This window comes from Alligator mississippiensis, chromosome 2, assembly GCF_030867095.1.
Source record: "Alligator mississippiensis isolate rAllMis1 chromosome 2, rAllMis1, whole genome shotgun sequence".
Taxonomy (NCBI): Eukaryota; Metazoa; Chordata; order Crocodylia; family Alligatoridae; genus Alligator; species Alligator mississippiensis.
The window spans coordinates 141,428,793-141,449,605 of record NC_081825.1 but is presented as its reverse complement, the minus strand read 5'-3'; the positions used below and the strand labels follow the sequence as shown (position 1 = coordinate 141,449,605).

At 38.2% G+C, this 20,813-nt stretch overlaps 1 protein-coding gene across 1 annotated transcript in view; it reads left to right on the top strand.

Annotated features, from left to right (window-relative positions):
• Positions 1-20,813, top strand: part of TNKS (tankyrase) — a 255,631-nt gene that overhangs the window by 133,493 nt on the left and 101,325 nt on the right. Inside the window, exons 4-5 of the mRNA XM_059722215.1 lie at positions 16,165-16,201; positions 17,077-17,152. Coding sequence (XP_059578198.1) covers positions 16,165-16,201; positions 17,077-17,152 — 113 coding nt within the window. The remainder of the gene's footprint in view (positions 1-16,164; positions 16,202-17,076; positions 17,153-20,813) is intronic.

The following is a 20,813-nucleotide window of genomic DNA, read 5'->3' as shown; positions in this document are numbered from 1 at the left end:
CTGTGTGCTCTTCTAAGGAAAAATTAAGCCTGATTTTGAAGCTGCTTCACATACAAAATTCCTGTTATGTGTACAATGAATATGAAATATCAAGTATTTTGTATATGGACAGTGTCAACATTGAGAAAATCATCTGAGGGTTGTCTACCTTACTGTTGCTGCCTCTACAGCTGTGCCAGCATAGCCAAGTTGGCAGTGCCCCCTGGTGGCAATATAGCATATGTTGGCAAAAGGGATTTTTCTCCTAGCAACAGAAGCTGAGCCAACAGCAGCTTTTTTTCTGTTGCTCAAACTATGGCCATAGCAGCAGTATGATCATAACTCCATTGGCTTTAGGGTGTGATCTTGTCATTACCTCTCTGTCATAACTATGCTGACAAAACTTGGCAATTTAATTGGATTGATCTGTGTTGCATTTTTATGGGATGGGCAGTTGTAATGCATCAGACAAATCTTTTCATGCATAAATGGAGTGTTTAAGAATTAATGCAGTTCTTTCAAAACAAATCTAAACCAAGCAGTTTAGGAAATTAAAGCTTTTGTCTTTAATTTATGACTTTCATTTTCTTTCCTTCTGCCAGACTTTTTTGAGTTGCTAATTTTTTTACTTATAGTTTTCAGTGAAGAATATAGTAATTTAGAATACAGTGTGTGTGTGTGCATGCGTGTGCGTGTATATATGTTAGTGTGAGATTTACTTACCAGACAAATACAAAGATATGTAAACCACCATGCATTTAATAAATAAAATATTTCAATCAACAAAGTGGACACATCAATATGTGGGATTGAAAAATGTTTAGGAAAGTTTAGATGTAGAATGTGAAAGTTCCTTCATTTTATAAAAGCATTTGGAGCTACATCTTGTGAATATTTTTGTTTTATATTTTATATTAACATTTGCATCTTATTATACTGTCACAAAATAAGTGGCTGCTAGTACCGAGATGCATGAAGCAGATTTATTTTTCTTAACTGCCACTTCAGTAGAAAAAAAGAGCAAAGATGAGAACCTATAGATTGTATAGAAATGAGGTATTATTCATAAAATAAAATTCTGAAAGTCTCTCCCTACAGAGCAAATCTAGTCGCATCCAAAAGAAATCTTCATTCCCTGCCCCCCCCCCCCCCTTCTCCCGTTGCTTTTTAATGCTAAGGTTAGCTCTGATTAGGGAACATTAGGTTTAGGTAATATGTAGCTTATATGAAATATTATGTACTGTATAAAACGGAAGATGGTTTGATACCACACAGGCTGCTACCAGTCTCCTTCATTCTCTTTTCATCCCTCTGCCCCTAAACACCTATTCTTTTCTTGTTTCTTAATCACATGTCTTTTGAGTATGTAACTGACAAAACCAGTTAACAGCAGGGAACAAAGGTTTTAATGAGTCATAGCTACAGCAGTGAGACTTTTTTTTAATTTCATGGCTTTTAAAGTAAATAGGGAAAGATATTGGTTTGTTTTGTTTTGAAATTTTTTTTTTTTTTACTATGGGAAACATTTTTTAAAATACTTTAATTGAACTGTTGATAAATTGGTTTCCCATTCTACACGAGATAATCATTTATTATAGCAAAATCTATTATCTTTGTTCTAACGTTCCTCTGATGATAAATTACTTACTGCAGTTTGTCTTAAGTGTTACATAAAAATATGAAGTCTTTATTCCCTTAATGTCTCCTGTAACTTGTTAATGAGGACATGATGCATTGATTGTGTTCCATTTTCTTTAACTTCCAGAAATAACCTGTTGAGATGTTTGATTGCAGAGACACCAAAAGTTGGGACTGCTGTAGTGTTTTTTCTTAACTAGAAAGGGGACTACCTATTCTGTTTTTGACCAGGGTGGCCATTATGTTTTTCTGCCGCCCTATTTTAAGCCACACAGGTATTTCATGTTAGCTCCAAGTGTCTGGGAGACTTTAACAGCGGAAAATCTCTGGCAGAAGCAGCTTCAATTGTAACTGCAGAGTGAAACTAGTTTAATTCTGGTCATTATTGCTATGTGAGTCCTGATGAATCACTCTGCTGCTGATGCTTGGATGACATTCTTGGCAGAGGTGGGAGTTAGATACTATCATTTGTCTTCCTCCTCACCACTGTAACATTTTCTTGCATACAGTATGGCCCAGAATATAATACAGAGCTTATTTTTCAAAGGCAGACTGAAGAAGAAAAATACCTTTCCTTGCAGTAAGTAACTGCGTAGCAGCAGCTAGGGAGTTGAGCCCGATCATTGTTTTGCTCCCTGTGAGTTGCTGCTGATTTTATTTGTGATTTGGTTATTTGGCATTTAATGTACACTTCAATTCCAGCACGTTTTGGGGGGGAAAGGTGCTTATTATTTGTGAGAAAATGCAGTTTGTCCCAGTAAGAGCTTAAAATTATTCAGGTGTTTTCTCTGCTGGGACCTGCTGGAGGGAGTTCATTATAATCTAACTAACTTCTGACTAGTACTCTGGGGAGATGTGCTTAGGGATAAGTATGATAATACAAGTACAGTTTTGTTGGGGGGCAGTCTTGTTTTCCTAAGCAGATAGCTCTAGATGAACAGGAAATATGTTTTCCCTACTTGTGATAATGGATCAAGTAAGATTGTAAAACCACATTTTAACATCAGGTAAGTCCAATTGTTCATATTCCCCAATAATAATAAATGTGCACACATTACTAATGTGAAATCCCCTATGTTTGCTGCATACAGAAATATATTGTTTTTAAATTTAAAAGAGGTAGCCATCTTGAAGCAAGCTACCTGTTTAAAGGCAAATGCCGTGCAATTTAGCTCATTAAACTGTCCCCCAACTCAGCTCACTTCTTCCAGTGTAGCCATTTCATCAGTATAAACTCCTCACATGTAGACTGTTATCTACATAACCAAAAGGGCATATGGTTTTAAATACAAGTTAAGATGGTACAACACAATTCTTGGTGTCCTACACATTTAATGGCCATAGATTGCTCTGTCTTCATTTAAGATAACAAATACCAACTACCCTTATACTGCAGCCTTCCCAACAGAGTACAGTCTGCTGGAATATTTTTCAAAGCAGTGGTACAACACTTGTCAGTATCCTTGCCTCCCTGCTTTACCTATAGCAAGTTAGGGAGTCTGATGTTTCCAGCATTGTGCCTGGTGGTTGTATCAGAGGATTGTTCACAAAGTTTTTAAGAATAGGTTGGACCAGTGATTTTCAGCCCGAGTGATGTGGCACTGTAGGGTGCAGCGAGAACCTTTTAAGGGTGCCACCTAATAGTAGCATTGTTAAGTATGCAAACACCTACACGAGTCACAAGATTAATCCAGAGATTTCAAATAGGAATCCATAGTGTCAAAAACGTTCTGATCTGTGGTGATCTTTCTGAGCTCTTTGTAATAGAAGAATTGCTTTATTATTTTTCCATGTTCAAAAAATGAGTGACAGCTAAGAGCTGGCATTTTCCCAGGGGTGCCTTGAGCCTAAAAGGGTTGAGAACCACTGGGTTAGACAAACACCTATCTAGGATGGTTTATACCAGTGGTTTTCAAACCATTTTCCATGGAACCCTGGAATTGCACAATAGGTTGTGTGGGTTTCTGCAAAGAGATTGGGGTTAATGGTGGAGCAGGCTGGGAGGTAATGTACTGCCATTATGGGGACAAGTCGCCTGGCTCTGCATTAGTTTTTCAGATAGGAGTTGGGATTCTGCCATGGCAGAAGTGATATGGAAGTGTTATGTGACTTTAGGATATTTAAAAACCACTGATAGAAGTGATCCTACCTTGAGCAGAAAGTTGGATTATATGTCCTCCTGAGATCCCTTCCATCCCTGCTTAAGTGGAAAGCATGAGTCTGCTATATAGGCAAATTAGGTTTTCTGGCTGCTTGCTTCCTTTTGTAATTTGGAAGTATGTTGCATCGCCGAGCAACTGTAGAAATACTGTATATGCTTGCACCTCACCGTCAATTTTGGAGCTGTTGGTTGGAATATTGTAGTATTGTAGAGCTGCTGGGGATGGGCAGATGTTTCTCTTCACTCTTTTGGTCATCCTCTTTAAGATCTCTTATAGTTACATGGAACATGGTGACTCTTCTGGCTCTCAGTTGGGCAGAGGCCACAACCTTGCTTTCCTTTCTCCTCTGTCTGGTTGATAGCCTTCAAATTTTTTCTTCTCTGTTTAAGAGATGTCTTTACAGTAGAGATTAGTGAACATGTCAGAAACTTATTGCCCATTTTAGTCTTGCATTGCCATCTTTGCTGCATTCTTCCCCCTCATATACCTACTACCTTTTGATGGCTAGTTGGGAAAGCAGATTAAGTTAAGCAAATACACCTGAAATAGGATGGATAAAATGGAGGAAGTTTCAGTTTCTAGTGCTACCTTTCACAGTTTGGGGAGACATGCAACTCATCTGTTTACCTGAGGGCATCCCTAATAACAGTTGGATTTACAACATGGACAGTTGAACGTCGCTCTGTAACATGGTGTCACAGTAAATCCCATGCAATATGTATGCATATTTGTGAAATGTTAATAACTATGATTTTGCAAAAAAGCAGATTTGTCATCTAAATTGACTCAAATTGCTCCCACAACAAGCCTTCCCAGAATTGCATATCCATCCTTCTCCTCAAAAGTCAAGTCATGAATGAAAGAGAATCTTATTCTGAGGTTACTTTGCTGTATCAGCTTCACCCAGATTATTAGGGGATTTGCATATTGATCCGCATTACTTGTGTAGTGAGAGGTGCTATCATCAAATGAGCTGTCCTATGGAAGAAAAACTCAGAGCTGTTGTGGCACTATGCCAGCTTCTGAGCAGTTAGGCGAGTTCACAAAAACCCTAGAGGTAGTCCCAGGTAAAATCCTCAAGCAGGACAATAAAGGGATGGTATTTCTGGTTATTTATACAGCGCACTTTTGATCTGTTAAAATAACTTCATCAAGAAACACAGGATTTGCCTCAGTGGATCAGACCAAAGCTTCATCTAATCCAGTACCCTGCCCCTGATAGTCGCATGTACCACATGCTACAGAAAAAGGCAGGCAGTTGTGAGATAATCTGCCTTTCGCATTATGTTTTTTATCCTAATCGCTAATAGTTAATGATTGTCTTAATGCCTAAAGCAAGAGGTTTAAGTTCTTTACCCCACATCTTCTCTAGGACATTTTTGGATAGTCTTGGCATTTAGGTGAAGGAACTGAAAGAGAAACTATTGTATCTGGCTACATCCTTGGCTTACCTAACATGGCTTTCCTTGATGCTGTGTGTTCTTTTGCTTACTAGTTTGCTTCCAATTCTTAAACCACATACAACCCTGAAAACATTCACTTATCTGTCAGAGAACATAGCTTGTTGTGGGGCAGCAGCTCATTCTCCCACTTGCAGACCTTGCTTAGGTGCTAGCTCTTGAAGAGGACATACTGACATGAGACTAGCTTATTGCTTGCACAGGGCTGCCTCAGGCTGTTCCAGCCAGCTGTGTGTGTGAATCCAGAACTTGCAAGCAGATGTACTGATGTGCCTGTAGCGTGAGAGGGGCTTTTGTAATTTGGGAGGAATTCTGACTCCACACAAGGCAGTCCAGGAGAGGCCTGACTTCATGTGGGCGGCCATCAACCATCCAGGCAGTACAGAGGCTGCACAAAATCAAAATAGTTATCTGTCTTTGCTTAACCTTGCATCTCTTTATCACAGGACTTGCCAGAGGAATTAATTTGAAAATGTGGGTGTGCATGCGTGTCCATACCAGAAAACAGACAAAGAGAAACAGGAGAGATGAGGAAGAGAAACAACACAACTAATTAGTAGCAGATGTACAGCGCTGATAAAATGGCAGGCATTATGATGAAGGTTCATTTCCTTTGATTCCAGCATTAAAAACTGGGAGTTGAACTAGGACAACTTTTTTATCACTTATTCCCTATCATTGTATTAGACATTAAAGGTTTGACTTTCCAGAGAGCTCAGCATTCAGCAGTTCTCATTCAGAACATAGGAGATTCCTTTACCTCCTCACCTTTGAAAACAGTGGGAGCTGAGTTGATTTAAAGTTTTCAGATAGGTTCTGCATCTCTCCCCTTCTCGGCTACTGGACATTTTAAATGTCAAGGATCCAGTAGTGTCATCTTTATTCTCTTGCCAAGCTGTCTTTCCCTTCCTCACTCTCCATCTGAATAACACAATGGGATAATATTGTCTTCAGAAAAAGTGTGATGGACGGAATGCATCAAGATCACATTAGAAACTGTTTTCTTTTCACACTCGGGCTTGATACATTCAAAAAGCTGAAGGCGGAATCAGTTTGTTAGGGGTTGACAACCATAGATATGCATACCCCTGGGGTTACTTGGATTGGTTCTAGGGGGCACATGTGGGCAGGTGGGGATGGAGCACCCTTGCCTCCCAGGAGCAGGGGTGGGGTGAGGGGAGCGGCACCCCTCTGCAGCGTGGGCTCACACGTGGCAGCTGCTGCCACCACACACCAGTCCAGTGAGCTTCTTTGCCCCACCCCAGCACAGCTCCTGGGAGGTGGTAGCACTCCATCCCCACCTACCCATGTGCCACTGCCATCCCCGCCTCTGTGCTCTGTGTCTGGCTGCATGCAACCTCCCCCCCACTCAGCATCCGGCTGCCAGGGGTACTTAGACTAAAAAAGTTTGAAAACCTCTGATTTAAGTTATGCGGCTTTCTGTAAGTGGAGTAGTTTAGATCGGTAGCAAACAGAATACACATTCGCTCTATGGGCGGGGTGTGGGGTGGAGTTCAAATTTTAGATTGGGTTCTGCCATTTTTAAACCAATCTGTGTGCTGAACTTCTGTTACAGCAGGGGTGGGTAATTATTTTGGGTGGAGGGCTGCTTACTGAGTTTTGGCAAGCCATTGAGGGCCACGTGACAGGCAGGTGGGGCAGATAAATACTAATTCTCTAAATTTTTTAGGGGCCCTGCGGGCCAGAGAGAATGGCCTAGCAGGCTGCATCTAGCCCATGAGCTGAATTTTGCCCATCCCTGTGTTACAGGAATAGACTGCTTCTGCATGTCAAACTTCTGTTATGGGTAGAGACCGGTTTCCGATCACTTACTCAAGTAGAAGTGTAATGTCTTTATCTGACCTCAAAGTAAAAAAAAATATAAACAAGCAAAGAATGTTGATCTTTACAATGCAGTGTTGCTGTACATGGCATACATTAACAAAAGAAGAAATAAAAACTACTAGTGCGTTTTAGAAAAACAGACATTTTTATTTGTTAGGTTTGTTGTTTTTGTTGTTGTTTTTAGAAGATTCACTATCATGGCATTTGGTAGCATTATTAAAGGCAAGGGTAAATTCAGCAGGTTACTAAACCTTTTATGAATTATGTCCTTCAATTTGATCTGCTTTAGTTGTCTGGAGGAGAGAGGGAAGGGAGAGAAAGAAAACTAATTTAGAGGAGAAAGATTTGGAGTTTAAAAGGTGTAAGACTTAATTTTATTCATTAGGGCTGCTTGCAGACGTGAAAGGGAAAAAATGGTGCTTTACTTCACACTTGCCACGTTCCTGTGCTGAGCCCAGAAGAGGCAGCGTTGTAGTTGCACCTGGCTTTCCCAACATCTGTAGAGATCAGATGCTTTAGTGAGGCTTTTTTGGTGCTTTTATCTAATAGCTTATTGAATCAGCTTCAAGTCAAAATGCCAAAAAGCCCCACTGAAGTGCCCAATCTATACAGATGCTGCAGAGCTGCGTCAAAGTAATGCATTGCTTCTAGTAAAGCGCTTTTTTTCCCCTCCCATCACATCTGTCAGCGCCTTAAATTTATATGCCACCCTCCCCAAGAAGACTTAGGGTGTATTACAATAATAGGTAAAACCAGTTCACAAGATATGAAACAACAAAAACAAAAAACCCTCCTAAACAACATCCCAAAATTTATACTCTACCCCATCCACTCCCCTGCCTCTCACCCAGGGGAGCCTCTTCTCCCCTTCCCCATGTTACAATTCCACACCCCGACCCTATTCCACAGAGGGACCATAGAACAGGCATATGTCTTCCTGTACTCCCCTCCCCCACCCCCACTTGTTTCTTGCATTCTTTCTTTGTGAACTCCATTTTCTGTAGTGGAAGAATATTATCACAACACTCTAAAAATAAAATTTTCAGCCATGTGTCACTAGAATACTCTCACAGCCTCATGCTTCATGGAATATTAAAATACCTTGTTATGATTTAATGATGTATTTTAGTAGAATTGCTTGCACTACAGCAGGGACGGTCACTCAGGGAAGTGGGAATTTAATATTTTAGTGGATTTGTGTTCATCCGTTCCTTAAAGTGAACTTTGAAATTATGTGACAAATTTTATGTTATTATTATTATCTTATTTTTAAAAGTGCATAAAGTACCTGTGCTAGGGACCCTAATTGCTCCCAGTTTTATTTAACAAATGAACACTTTTTTTAAAAAAGCACCAAAAATGTTTTCATTAAATATGTAGTTGGGATAAAGTTAGACAAGCTTTTGAATGGAAGACATTTGTTTGTCAGGGCTCCTCACATTCAAGTCCTGCCTTGGAGCCTCAGGCAGGGCAAGCTTCGACTCCCTTCCCGCGCTTATTTATGCCCCTATCCCCTGAGACCTCATGGAGAATGTCTTGCTTTGGAAAGCTTATTTAATTCTATCCCGGCTACATAATTAATCCAATAAAAGATATCACCCTAAGAAATGCTTGCCTCTTGCATAATTTCTGGGCAGTCACAACTACAACATCACTCTTGCACTACCAAAAACACATTTAAAATACCAGTTTTTCTTTTAAAGATAGCTCTACTAACTTCTTTATCTGCAAGATCTTGGTATATTAGAGTCTAAGATCAGTATATTTTTAAGGATTTTTTTTCCTAATCTCCTTGTTTGAACTCATGATAATTTAAGATAACTTACAAGCAGAAGGACATGATGGTTCCAAAATGTTTTTTAAACGACTGCTGTAACGTGTAGGGTACATGGCAGTTCTGTTGTGTAAAGATTTATCAGTATCTGCATAGTTCAACTGAAGGTACAACACTCATGAGCACAGTGTCAACTCCAAACTTGCACTAATAAAACACTTGGACATATTTTTAAAAAATCAGAGCCTAAAGAGAGACATTCTCATTTTATTCAACTTTGGAATAAGTGATTGAGATCGAAATCTTGGTCCAAGGAAGTCATAAGTCAAATTCCCATTGACTTCCATAAGGGTAGGATTTGACTCCTGACTTTCAAAAGTGCTAAACCTGCGAGAACTACATTTTACATGAACAGGGGCTCACAGGTGATCAGCACATTTGAAGATCAGTGAGAGGTTCATATCAGTTGGGCTCAGTGTATGGATCTCCATTCCAAGATCCAGACCTATAGTTACAGGCTTACCACTGCATGCTGAGTTCTGTTCTTTTCAAAGATGTTTAAAACAAATTGCCATTATCAAGGATTTGGGATCTCAGTCCTTAATGTAATTTGTTTAAAGAAAACTTTAAAAAATCCAGTTCCAATTCAGTATGAAGGAGAAAATGCTAATATTTTATTTACTCTTTGAAATCGACAAAAAATTTTCTCATCTTTGTTCTCTGATTTTTGCTGTGTATCAGCAGATTTTTTTGTATACTTATCTTCATATAATAAAATAGGAATTAACACTTAACTAAATTGTCTCTAGTGGGTTATGGAATAGAGAAAATCCCACACAATTTACTGATTCGTTTTGATGCACTGGCTGGGGTCGTATTGATTGCACGATTTCACAATGATTACACACTTAATTCATACAACGCAATTTTATTTTAAAATTCTTTGCTACGTATATAACACTGCTTAGCTTTAAGAAACACCACAAACATTAAGAACACAATAATTACATATATCAGAAACAATGATCCGAATGCACTTCCTTCCCAAACAATGCTATAAGAATTAGTATTACAAAAACAACTACAATTACAACTAAAAGTTAAATTTGAATCAATACTATTATTTTTCATAATATACTTACAATCCTAGAATTCCGAGAAGCCAGACACCTAAATATAGTTTCATTCCTCAGTAGTACAATTTAATGGGTTGGCCTCAGTAGTACGATTCAATGGGTTCGCCTCAGCAATACGATTCAATGGGCTGGCCTCAATACTGATAGGACTAAGTCCCCTTCTTTCAGTCCCTTTTGGGCGCTCTGCAGCTTCAGCGTGAACTAAGAGATTCGTGTTCACGGAGAGGGTGGTTCAGGTGATCAGTCTGATCTGGCCTACACTTGCGATTCTTCCTTCGTTATTCTGCAAGTATAGTCACCTCCAATTTGGGAGAGTAAGTTACAGTTTTTATTGAGTGAGTTACCGTCTTGGGCTCCTCCTACTCAAACCTGTCATTACCCCCAAATTTGGGCTCGGATCTTACTCAACAGATTCTTTTGCTTAGTAATTAGTTTATTTTGTTGATCATTTTAATTACTTTGGGGGACTTCCATACCACTGCAAGTGACCTTTTCTTACCAATCTGGTCAAAAGGCTCTAGGGTTTGATCTCTCGGAACTCAGGATATTTGCTGAAGGGTCAATTTTCAGGTTCTCTTTGTAAAAGACTTCTAAAGATAAAATTCAAGAGTTAAAACTTTAAGCAAAGTCTGGATCTTTCACACGTAGTCCAAAACAATGACCTAGATAAGGAGATAAATCTTATCTTCTTCCTGAAACTGGCTAATGGGTAACCATTACAAACATTCAAACTGTTTCATTCAATATGACATAAATCAGCCAGTAAAAATGGGCCACACTCCCAGAAATATATATTAGATGCCAACAGGATGAAATTATTTATCCTCCTTAATGGGCTCATTTACACGAGACACTTTACTGTGGAGCTGACTAATTAGCTGTGCCATGAAGCGTCACCATCTACATATGCGATACTATTAGGCCGGAGTAAACTAATTAACTCCACTGTAGGATAGTACTGCCCAACACAAGTACTATCCTGTAGCAGCATTATTTAGTGCACCTCAGTGTGCATGTAAATAGTGACTAGGACTGGCTGGGGCACGAGGGTGGTATGGTGCAGGGCTGCCTGTTAGGTAGCCCCACACTAGCACCCTCGTGCCCCAGCCAGCTCTTCTGCAGCATGCTGAGCCAGGTTGGAGCAGCCCCGGGCTGTACTGTCCCATCTCAGCATGCTACACTCCCAGGCACACGTGCAAACTCAGTACCCAGGAGCAATAAACTCCAGTGCAAACTGCACCGGAGTTTATTATGTTGCATTAATTGCACATGTAGACAAGCCCAGTTTTCCCAATTCCTAGAAAAATAATATATTTTATTATTTTTTGTTATTATCTTTGGGTGCAACTGCCTGGCTCCAACCATGCATAATCAAATGCTAATATTTGATTATCCTGACTAGTTAAAATAACAACAACTTGCTTGTCATAAATAACTCATCATAAAATCCAAGTGTGGGCCAAACAGTTTTAACAAATAAACAGGTCTAGGTAAACACTAGTGTTAATGCAAGATAAAACTACAAATGCCTTGTTCATGTAATGATTTTGCTACATGTTAACTAACGCAGAGAAAAATCACCATTTTCCTGGTATGAATGTATTTTAAAGGAAAGCATGCAGCACTATAACCTAATCCCATATGCTCAGGCAGTTCTGCAGCTAACAGCCATCAGCTACAATTTAAGTTTTTTGCATCAAAAGTTTAAAGTTGTTTGGCTAGGAAATGTTCTGGATCACTGATTATTTTAGTATTCTCTAGGATATTATATTAAAAATTGTTTATACTACTAGTGGAGTGTTTTTGGGGCATGATGTTGTGGATGCTAGAATGTGTTCAGGAGATGCTGGCTCAGTTTCTGCAACACTTCTCTGCTGAATCTGCAGCAGCTAATATTCTGCAGAAGCTTCAAGTAAAATAAAACTTGAAATGTCAAAGTTTGGTAAATATATCTGCAAATAATATGATTATTTATTCCTTTTATTCTTTTAGAATTATATAATTACTTTTACTTTTTGCTGCCCTGCAGTTGTTAGCACAACTCATTTTACATTAATGATCCATAGCTGCATTATGCAAGTTAAAAGTGTAGGAGATGGAACTCTTGGTAGCTTGGTGAAGGGATTTTTTTTCATTTGGGAACATACAGGAAACAGTTGGGGGGTTGGTACATAGCGGAGGTTTGGTGGGTTTAGCTGTAAAATCTCTGGTTTCCTTTTTTCTGGTTATGGTGGATAAAGCATGCAAATGAACGGATAAATCTAATCCTGTGGGTGGAAATGGCATCTAATACAAGGTCTTGGCTAAGGGATGGGCTAAAATTATTTGCAGCACTGCGTCTAGCTACAGTTTTACTTCTGATTCTTAATGCCAAAATCTGACAATCTTAGCACTCGTACCCCCAGCCCAGGTCCTGTGCTCCCTCTGGAATGTTTCTGCCAAAATCATCAGCATTGACCCTGTGGTTGGAAGGACTTTCTATCTCTTGCAAGCTGAGAATTACTGAAGTACTTCAAAGAGCAGTTTGTACTACACTAGCTAAAATCCTCTGAAAACTGAACATCACTTTTTGTGAAGCTATACATCTCAGCCCATCTAAGGGGTATTTTTTAATTGTGTTCTTATATTGGTCCAAATCAGTCCATTTTTTATGTTTAAATCATTGTCTGAGGCTGGTGCTCTCATTTTATTTTATTTCCATTCTAGATTTTAAATTAATCCATAACACAGGCATGTATGTCTATCAGAAATACTCTGCAAACTAAATTTATCATTGTATAGCTTCAGCCAAATGATGCAGTCTGAGTCTGTTTTCTTGTATAATTTGATGCTACAGCATAACGAGGGTTTGCAGGGCTTTCTCTTTTCATTGTTTGCAAAATACAGTCTTTGTATTGGAAATTTTCTTAGCACAATAAAGTGGTAGTTATGTACAAGAAGCTCTTTTTCTAAGCTGTAACATAGTTCAGGAAAGCTGTGACAGGTTTTAAAAATCCCATGTCCTTAGTTTTGACATCAAGCCCTATCTTTAAATAGCAATGATTTTTAGAAATTTAGTTGATTTGCTTAGTTATACTAAAAACTGTATTTTGAATTGAGATCTTATTTTAAGTTTCTGTTCAATATTAATATGTCTTTGTATTCATGCTGTTTGGTGCAGTTTTTTGTGGCGTATACATACACCATTATGGGGGGTGTTGTGTCAAAGCCAAGAGGTGACACTGCAAGATGTTTCCTCAATCTGAATATGGCCACCAACATTACAGTAATATAAATGATATTTTTTCATAATTCTCATAAAAGAAATCTAGTTACATAGTATAACAAAATGTAAATATTTTATTCACAAGCCAGTTGGTGCTATTCATTTTCCATTGGTGTAAAGCATTCTAGTTTTGTCGAGCATTTTTTTGTCTTCAGTAAGCCAAAATAGGGAGCATGTCATGGCATAAAAAATACATGCAGGAAACTTCTCTTGTTGAGCTTGCAGGACAGTAGGGAAACAAGCTGTCACACTTTACTTTTTTTTTTTCAGCCTTCATGTCTTCATTGCCAAAGGGCCACGGTGGATAGACTCTTCCAAAAATGAACCTAATCTTGTTCCCCTAATAATCAAATTCAATGCCACACTTGTTGATTTTAACTTTGTCATAAAGATGTTGGCCAGGTATGAATGTTCATTTTCTTGTAGGAGAATTGCCATTCTCTTGATAGAAATCAAAAGTGTACAGATGTTCAGGCTATTTCTCCTGGAGAACAAAAATGGCTGGCCACTCAGAGAGGAAAAGTGTGGCAAAAAAACAGAATAAATTGCTCCTGGGCAAGTGTCTTCTGGAAGACTGAATGTCTATATGCTTTCCCCCATCTTAACTTCTCCTGGGGGAAAGGCTCCCTGCTTTATTGAGACTGGGGTCACCCCAGTCTTGAGAAGGTGTAGAGGCAACTGCTTCCTACCTCCTGTAGTTTGCGAGGGGAGGGGAGTAGCAACCAGTATTCCTTGCCTCTCCCAAACAAGGCAGTCCCCAGTTTCAGGAAGGGACAGGGGGTTTTGCCAGCTCCCCTTTGCAGTTCCTGTTGCCCAGCTGAGCACCAGGACAGCGATTTAGAAACTGGCATCTGGGAGTGAAGCTCTAGGAAACATCTCCATTACCAGCTCCCCCTCGCACCCAGGCATCCAGCTGAGCCACCCAGTGACTAACCTTTAAATCACTGCCACTCCCATCCGTCTGAGTGGCAGGGGACAAGGGAAAGCCAGAGGGTCTGGGAGCCAGGCATGCAGAGGCTTTTCCCAGCCTGACTCCTGGCCTCTCCAGCTTCCTCTTTCTGCCCATACCACCTTGCTGACCTAAAGCAGTGTGGGGTGCCATGTCTTGCAGCAAAGGCTGCCATGTCTTGCAGCAAACTGCCCCTACCTCACCACGCACTGCTGTTGGTCAGTCCAGAGCAGTGTGGCGTGAGGCAAGCTCCTGTGCCTCAAGACTCCCAGAGCCTTGCTGCAGTGGCTGAAGGTTACCCCTGAGTCAGCCCAAAAGAGCTCAAGGAACAAGGGGAAAACTGAGAGGGTTCCCACCATGAGAGAATACCCCCCTCCTGCCAATCAGCAGCTGCCAAGTACCACTTGGCAGGGGAGAAGACAGGCTATCAATTGGCTCCCAAAAGGGTAGTGGGAGGTGGCCCAGGGAGCAACCCTTTTCTGCCCCCTGGCTGGAGAGGTTGCCTGTGAAGTACTTATGTACAGCCCAGCACCCAGGCTAACTTTCTACTGGAAGAAATTTCTTCCAGTAGAAGTGAATATCTGTATTTAGCCTTTTTTGCTGCTGCAATTCACTGGCTCTTCTGTAATAATGAAGTTGAAAAGAGCAATTCAGATGTCATCTGCTGGTGATTAGAAAAGCTTTAAGTGATGTCAGAGTAGTAAGTTGTTCAGGAGGGAAGACTCATGGCTGTTAGCTGGGGAGGTAAAGAGTGAGGAGAACTCTGATCTTTAAGGAGTTTTTCAATATGTCAGCTGCCTCATCATTCTCTTGACGGATTTTTTTTAAAGTTAATGGTAGCTTCACTAGGCATCAATAACAAAGGAAGGTGGTAGTGTAGGTTCTCAATACAGCTTTAATTCTCTACTTCACTTATGGAGAAAAAACCTGTCTCCCATTTTTTTTTCATATCTACCTTTGATTATTTGCATTAGTCTTCTGGCTGCTGTGTCTACTAAACATTTCAAGCTCTCCGTTAATGTTGCTGGAACGTTCTTCTTTTAGTGGTTTTATGAAGATATTTTAAAATGAGCTTTCTAAATTCCAAATATAAATTCACTTCACAATTTGTAATGAAAGTGCCATTTTGATTCAGGTTAGTTAACTTAGAAATGTTACTCATTTGTACTTATGTGCCAGAATAATGTCTTTGCTTTGTGCTGCTTTTAAGATATTCAGGTGTTATTTTAACATTTATCGCAATCATTCCCATGAAGTTTTTTTGTTTTTGTTTTATAAATTTGACAATTTATGATTTACAGATATATTTGATATGTTTAATTGTAGGCTTAGTAATTCCACCTTCCAGATGTTCATGTCCTTTTATCCACATTTTATATTTGTAAAAAGTATGATTTTCCTGAAGACTAAAACAAAGATCAGGATTTTTGATATTTTTAATTTTTTGCACTACTGTGAGCTATTGCTCTTTTTAAGGACTCATTGAAGTTTAATATTACCATTCAAACAAACTAGCGAGTGCCTCAGAGACTGGTAATTTGTACCTTTTAAAGACCCATACTGCCTTGCTTTTGTCTCAGAATTTATTATGCTTCACAAGTATACTGTGACATACTGAATAGGAAAGTGGGGGAGGGGACATTGTCTTCAGCTGGCATGCTGTTATCAGAGGGAATGTGTTTCTGGACACAAGATTTGGCATTCATTGGTTGTCTGAAGAAAGCCATTTCATCTGAGGATTGGACAAGAAGCTGCGTCAATTTGCTGCCCGTCTCCAAGGCGCTGGTGATGCTGCCTTCACAAGCTGGCTAACGTCACAGCTCCATCACCCAGCGGGGTGTGGGCTCTTTTTTTTTTTCTCCTCTTCTCTGTTTTAATTCTGTATTTGCTTCCTACTGCATTTCTTAATCTGTCTTCTGCCAAATGCTAACAGCATGATATTTTGCAATCATTTAGGTGAATACAAGAAGGACGAACTCTTGGAAGCTGCTAGGTGAGTACTGCTTATAATGTAAAGCATATATTTTGGAGTGGGAAAGGAAGAGGAAAAAGGATCTTTTACACTGTAACGTTTTGTTACTGCCTTTCTATGAAATGATGCAGGCAAACCACTTAATTAGCATAAATCTCTTCCTACTTTACAGTCTGTCACATACAAAAGTCTGTTTGTTTAATTGAAATCCCCGAATATGGTGGTAATAAGGTTAATATTAAATGAGTTCTTGCCTTAAGCTGCTAGAAATCCCATTTAGCGACTGTTCTTTTTAGGTGCAGATTACATATTGTTGGAGTATTTTGCTTTTTTTTTTTTTTTTTTTTTAATTTCGCTGTATTAAAGCTTATTTTCAGACCGTTTCCTACCCAAACACAGCGTAGGAAAGCTTGAACAAGAGGTGTAAAGTTTAATCTGATATTCTAGAAATGCATTCATCTTTCCTTCTGACAGCTTATAAAATAGTTACGCTTACACTGTATTTGCCTTTCAGTATTGTTTTAAATGGTTTTATAGCTATTTAGAATGTTATGAGACTTATGCTCTGAAAAATAATAGATAACATTTAATTCAGAAGATGGCTTTCAGCAGATAGTAAAACAAGCTAAAGGAAAGATTAATTATAATGTTGAAGATGGATATTAAGAGATGCTTTTGTATGATGTACTGTAGTATGTTTGATAGAAAATAGAAGAATATTTTGCATTTTATCAGCAGGTTTAAAAACAATTGCGAGATAATTTGGCAGGTACATATTGCGCATACAGAGTGGCAAATATTCTTATAGTGGATATTAATATGAAACTCCTTATTAGATCTTTCACAAAAAGACATGTCTTGTTCTCCTGTCTCCCTTTCCCCTCTCCCATTTGCAGGAGCGGTAATGAAGAAAAACTAATGGCTTTATTGACTCCTTTAAATGTGAACTGCCATGCAAGTGATGGGCGCAAAGTAAGTTAATATTCTGTATTTTTAATGTTTTAGAAAGGTATATTTAAAGACATTTCAAAATGCAGGTGTTTAAATCAAGGCAGTTTATATGGTTGAATTCTAATTAATGTCTGTTCACCATGAAACTAAATGCTGCTGTACTTGATATTGGCACTTGTGACAGATCAACAGAGCCAGTGAACCATGTATTTTGAGTATGCCTTTTCTTAAATGTCAGGTGCTGGATTGTTTGTAAAATAAAACTGTACAGCCTTTCATACGAAGAACAGAGTATCCCAGTTTAGATTTAAAAAATCAGTAAAGAAGCAAAGGTTTGCTTGTTACCACACTCTATACTTTATGGTCATGTTTTTGACGTTGTTTTTGGAAGTTGGCATTCGCAGTTCTTAATACCCTCCAAGTTACAGATGACAGCATCTTAATGAGATTAGCGCATAATGCATTTTCTTAACTTTGACATTATGCTGTTTGGGTTGGCTGTGATTTTATTTACTAGGTATATGGAAAGAAATAAAGGTTAGATAGGAATTGGGTGTTGGGGGGACATTTACAGTGAAGGCAGAATAGGTGGCAGGGATTTTTAGGATAGGTTCATGTAAATTATATGATGTGCAGCTATCTGATTTCTGTGCTTTATGTTGTTCATGTCATGTGATTTGTGATATTTTAGACAGTCACACTACTAGCAGACACAGATCTGTCTAGCCTATTAGGCGTACAAACTTTGACTGTTCCTGAAGTATATACCAAAATATTTTTAATATACACGGTTTAAAAAAATATGTTGCGTGGAACCATGCATCAGATTCTCGAGCTTTTGAGCTAATCCAGGTAGAGAGGCAGTTGGGGTTTGAAAAAACATGCATTTTGCATTCTTATTTTTCTTCAAAGTATTTTCTGTGTAATATCTTTCGATGTAATGAGAGCGCTGACCCAATCCCTCAGCTCGTACGAACTGGCAGAGCTTCACTGAAGTCAGTGGAGATATGCTGATATAGTCTAGCCACCAGTCTGGCCCACGTTTTATAGAAGGGAAAATACCCCAAACCTTGCCTTTAGTAAGTGAACATTGTGTTGACTACTATCCTGTTGCTTCATTTGTGGAAATATGTCTGTAAAGTCTGTCAGCATAGCCACGAGTAGCAGTTCTTAAATGAGAAGTAATCATTTTCAATAGAAAATTTTAAATGTCTTCTAACTACAAGATGTAGAATAATACTTTTAAATTTTTAAAGTTGTTATCAATAATTGAATACTTTTGAATCTTGAGGGGGCAGGTTGTTTAATTTTAATACCCATGAAAAGAAATCACTGCTTTATTTTTGACTTGGTATGGGATTCAATGGTGCATTTTCCCTGTCTTAAAAAAATGTAGAAAACAGGTTTTGTGTGTGTGTGTGTGTGTTGGTTGCATGGAATTCTCTCTCTCTCTCTCTCTCTCTCTCTCTCTCTCTCTCAAATAAATAAATAAATAAATAAATAAACCCAATATATATATTATAAATAGAGAGAGATACACACTCACACACAGGCATACTTGTGTATGTAGTGACATTTAAACAAATATAAGCTAATTTACTACCTAAACATCAACCTTATTTAATTTTATCTGTGATATACTTTTTTTAGTTTTAGATTTAGTTCCATGCATCTAAGTGATCCTGTTTTTTATTTTGTGTGTCATATATATATGAATGACACACAAAATAAAAAACAGGACTGCTTAGATAAAGTATTGTTTAAATATTAATGATATACTAGTTTATTATAGTTAAGCACTAAGGCACACAGCAGTGCATTTCTGGGTGAGTAATTGGGCCCTGTAGCTACTGATGGAAGTCACAAGTCTGCCTTTGGCCTCAGATCAACAAGAAGATGACTCCCTGTGCTGCCTAGAATTTTTAGCTCTCTAAAATCCAAATTACATGCAAGAAAATAGTACTCAGTTTCCATTGTTTACATGGTATGGCAGCTCTTGTATAAATCTGAATTCTGTCCAAAACTAAAAAAAGTATATCACAGATAAAATTAAATAAGGTTGATGTTTAAGTAATAAATTAGCTTATTTGTTTAAATGTCACTACATATACAAGTATGCCTGTAAGGTGATTTACATTTGAAAACGATAAGACATTCTGCTAATTGTTAAGACTGTATCCTTTATCTTCACAGTAGGCAGTGTCATGGAAATGTGTACAACCAACCAAATTTATCTGCTAAATTAAGTGAATCCACATAGGCACAGAGAAGGCTATTTTGAGACTTTTTTTTTATCGTTTTCAATGTTTGGGTGCAAAATATTAATTTAAGTAAAAAGTATTCTTCATAAGGATAAGGCTGTCCAGTTGAAAAGTATTCTATTTTAGAATGTGGCTTTCAGGTCCTGTAACAGTGCAAGATTATTTTGTCAGATTTCTGAAAAATGTATTTTTTTAATCCATTCAAATTACCTGAAATTTAGAGCTGATAGCATAAGAAATTGTGAGCACCTGAGCCAAACTGGTATTGCTGTATATACCTAGTTATCCTATATAGCAGCTTATGATCTCACAGAGTGTTTTTTTTATAATAATGTATCTTTGTTTTTTATATTTCTCTTTATTTATTGGCAGAAACTCGTCAGACATTTTACCTGTAACTATTATAGTCTCAATTTATAAATTCATGTATTTTGCATCATTACTTATTTTTATGAGGATTTCTTTTGCAGAATGTAATGATAAAATGGAAAGTTCTTGAATATGACATCCGCTAGGGATTTGTGGTTCATAGAATTGAAGGGTGTGGATTCTTTTAATATTAGTTCTGTGGTTTCAGTGCAGATCAAATTACTAAAATTAATTATTTTCTAATTATAGAAACATTTGTGAAATATGTTGATAATCAGAATCTAGTTCCTACTGGGTAGGTGTCCTCATCATAAACAGGATGGTAGCTGGCACTGATATCCTCTCCGTCACCCTCTTTTTGTTTAGCATAGGGGCCAAAGATAGAATGGACATGGACACTGAACTCTTAAGTACTTTCTTATCTTTGATGTGGTTCCTCCAGGTCAAGGTTTTAACAGATAACCTGGTGCTATGGAGAAGCTTGCACTGGTGATGTCTGCCTGCGGCTAAAAGATGATCTTCAGTTTTCATTGATACTGTATTAATACTTTCTAGAGTGTTTTTAGGATAGAGGAAAAAAGATGAGAGCACATACAAAACAAAACCAAAACAGAACAAAGCAAAACACATCTGCTAAAGCGCTCCCAAGATTGTGGTTATCTTTGCAAACAAAGATTAACTGTAATTTATGGGTTTTATTATGATTGTAGAGTAAAACAAACAAGAATATTGCACAGAAACATCTATCTGCCCAAACATTTAAGCTAATTTTGCTAACTATAGGTTTATGTGTGTACAGTATATATAAGGGTGCTTGTGCATGAGTGCATAAAGATGCTATGCAAATAAATGTGTTAGTGTAGTTGGTGCACATAATAAATTCCTTGTCAAGACAAATGAAAATATTATATAGTGGTAGCATTTCAAAAAAAATTAATTTATTAAAATATCCCTGATGTTCCCTTTTTAAAAATCTTGTTTATTAGAGATACAAGGTAATCATCCTTTACCACAGTTTACTCTTGCTTTGATTTTAAGAGGATGTTGAAGAA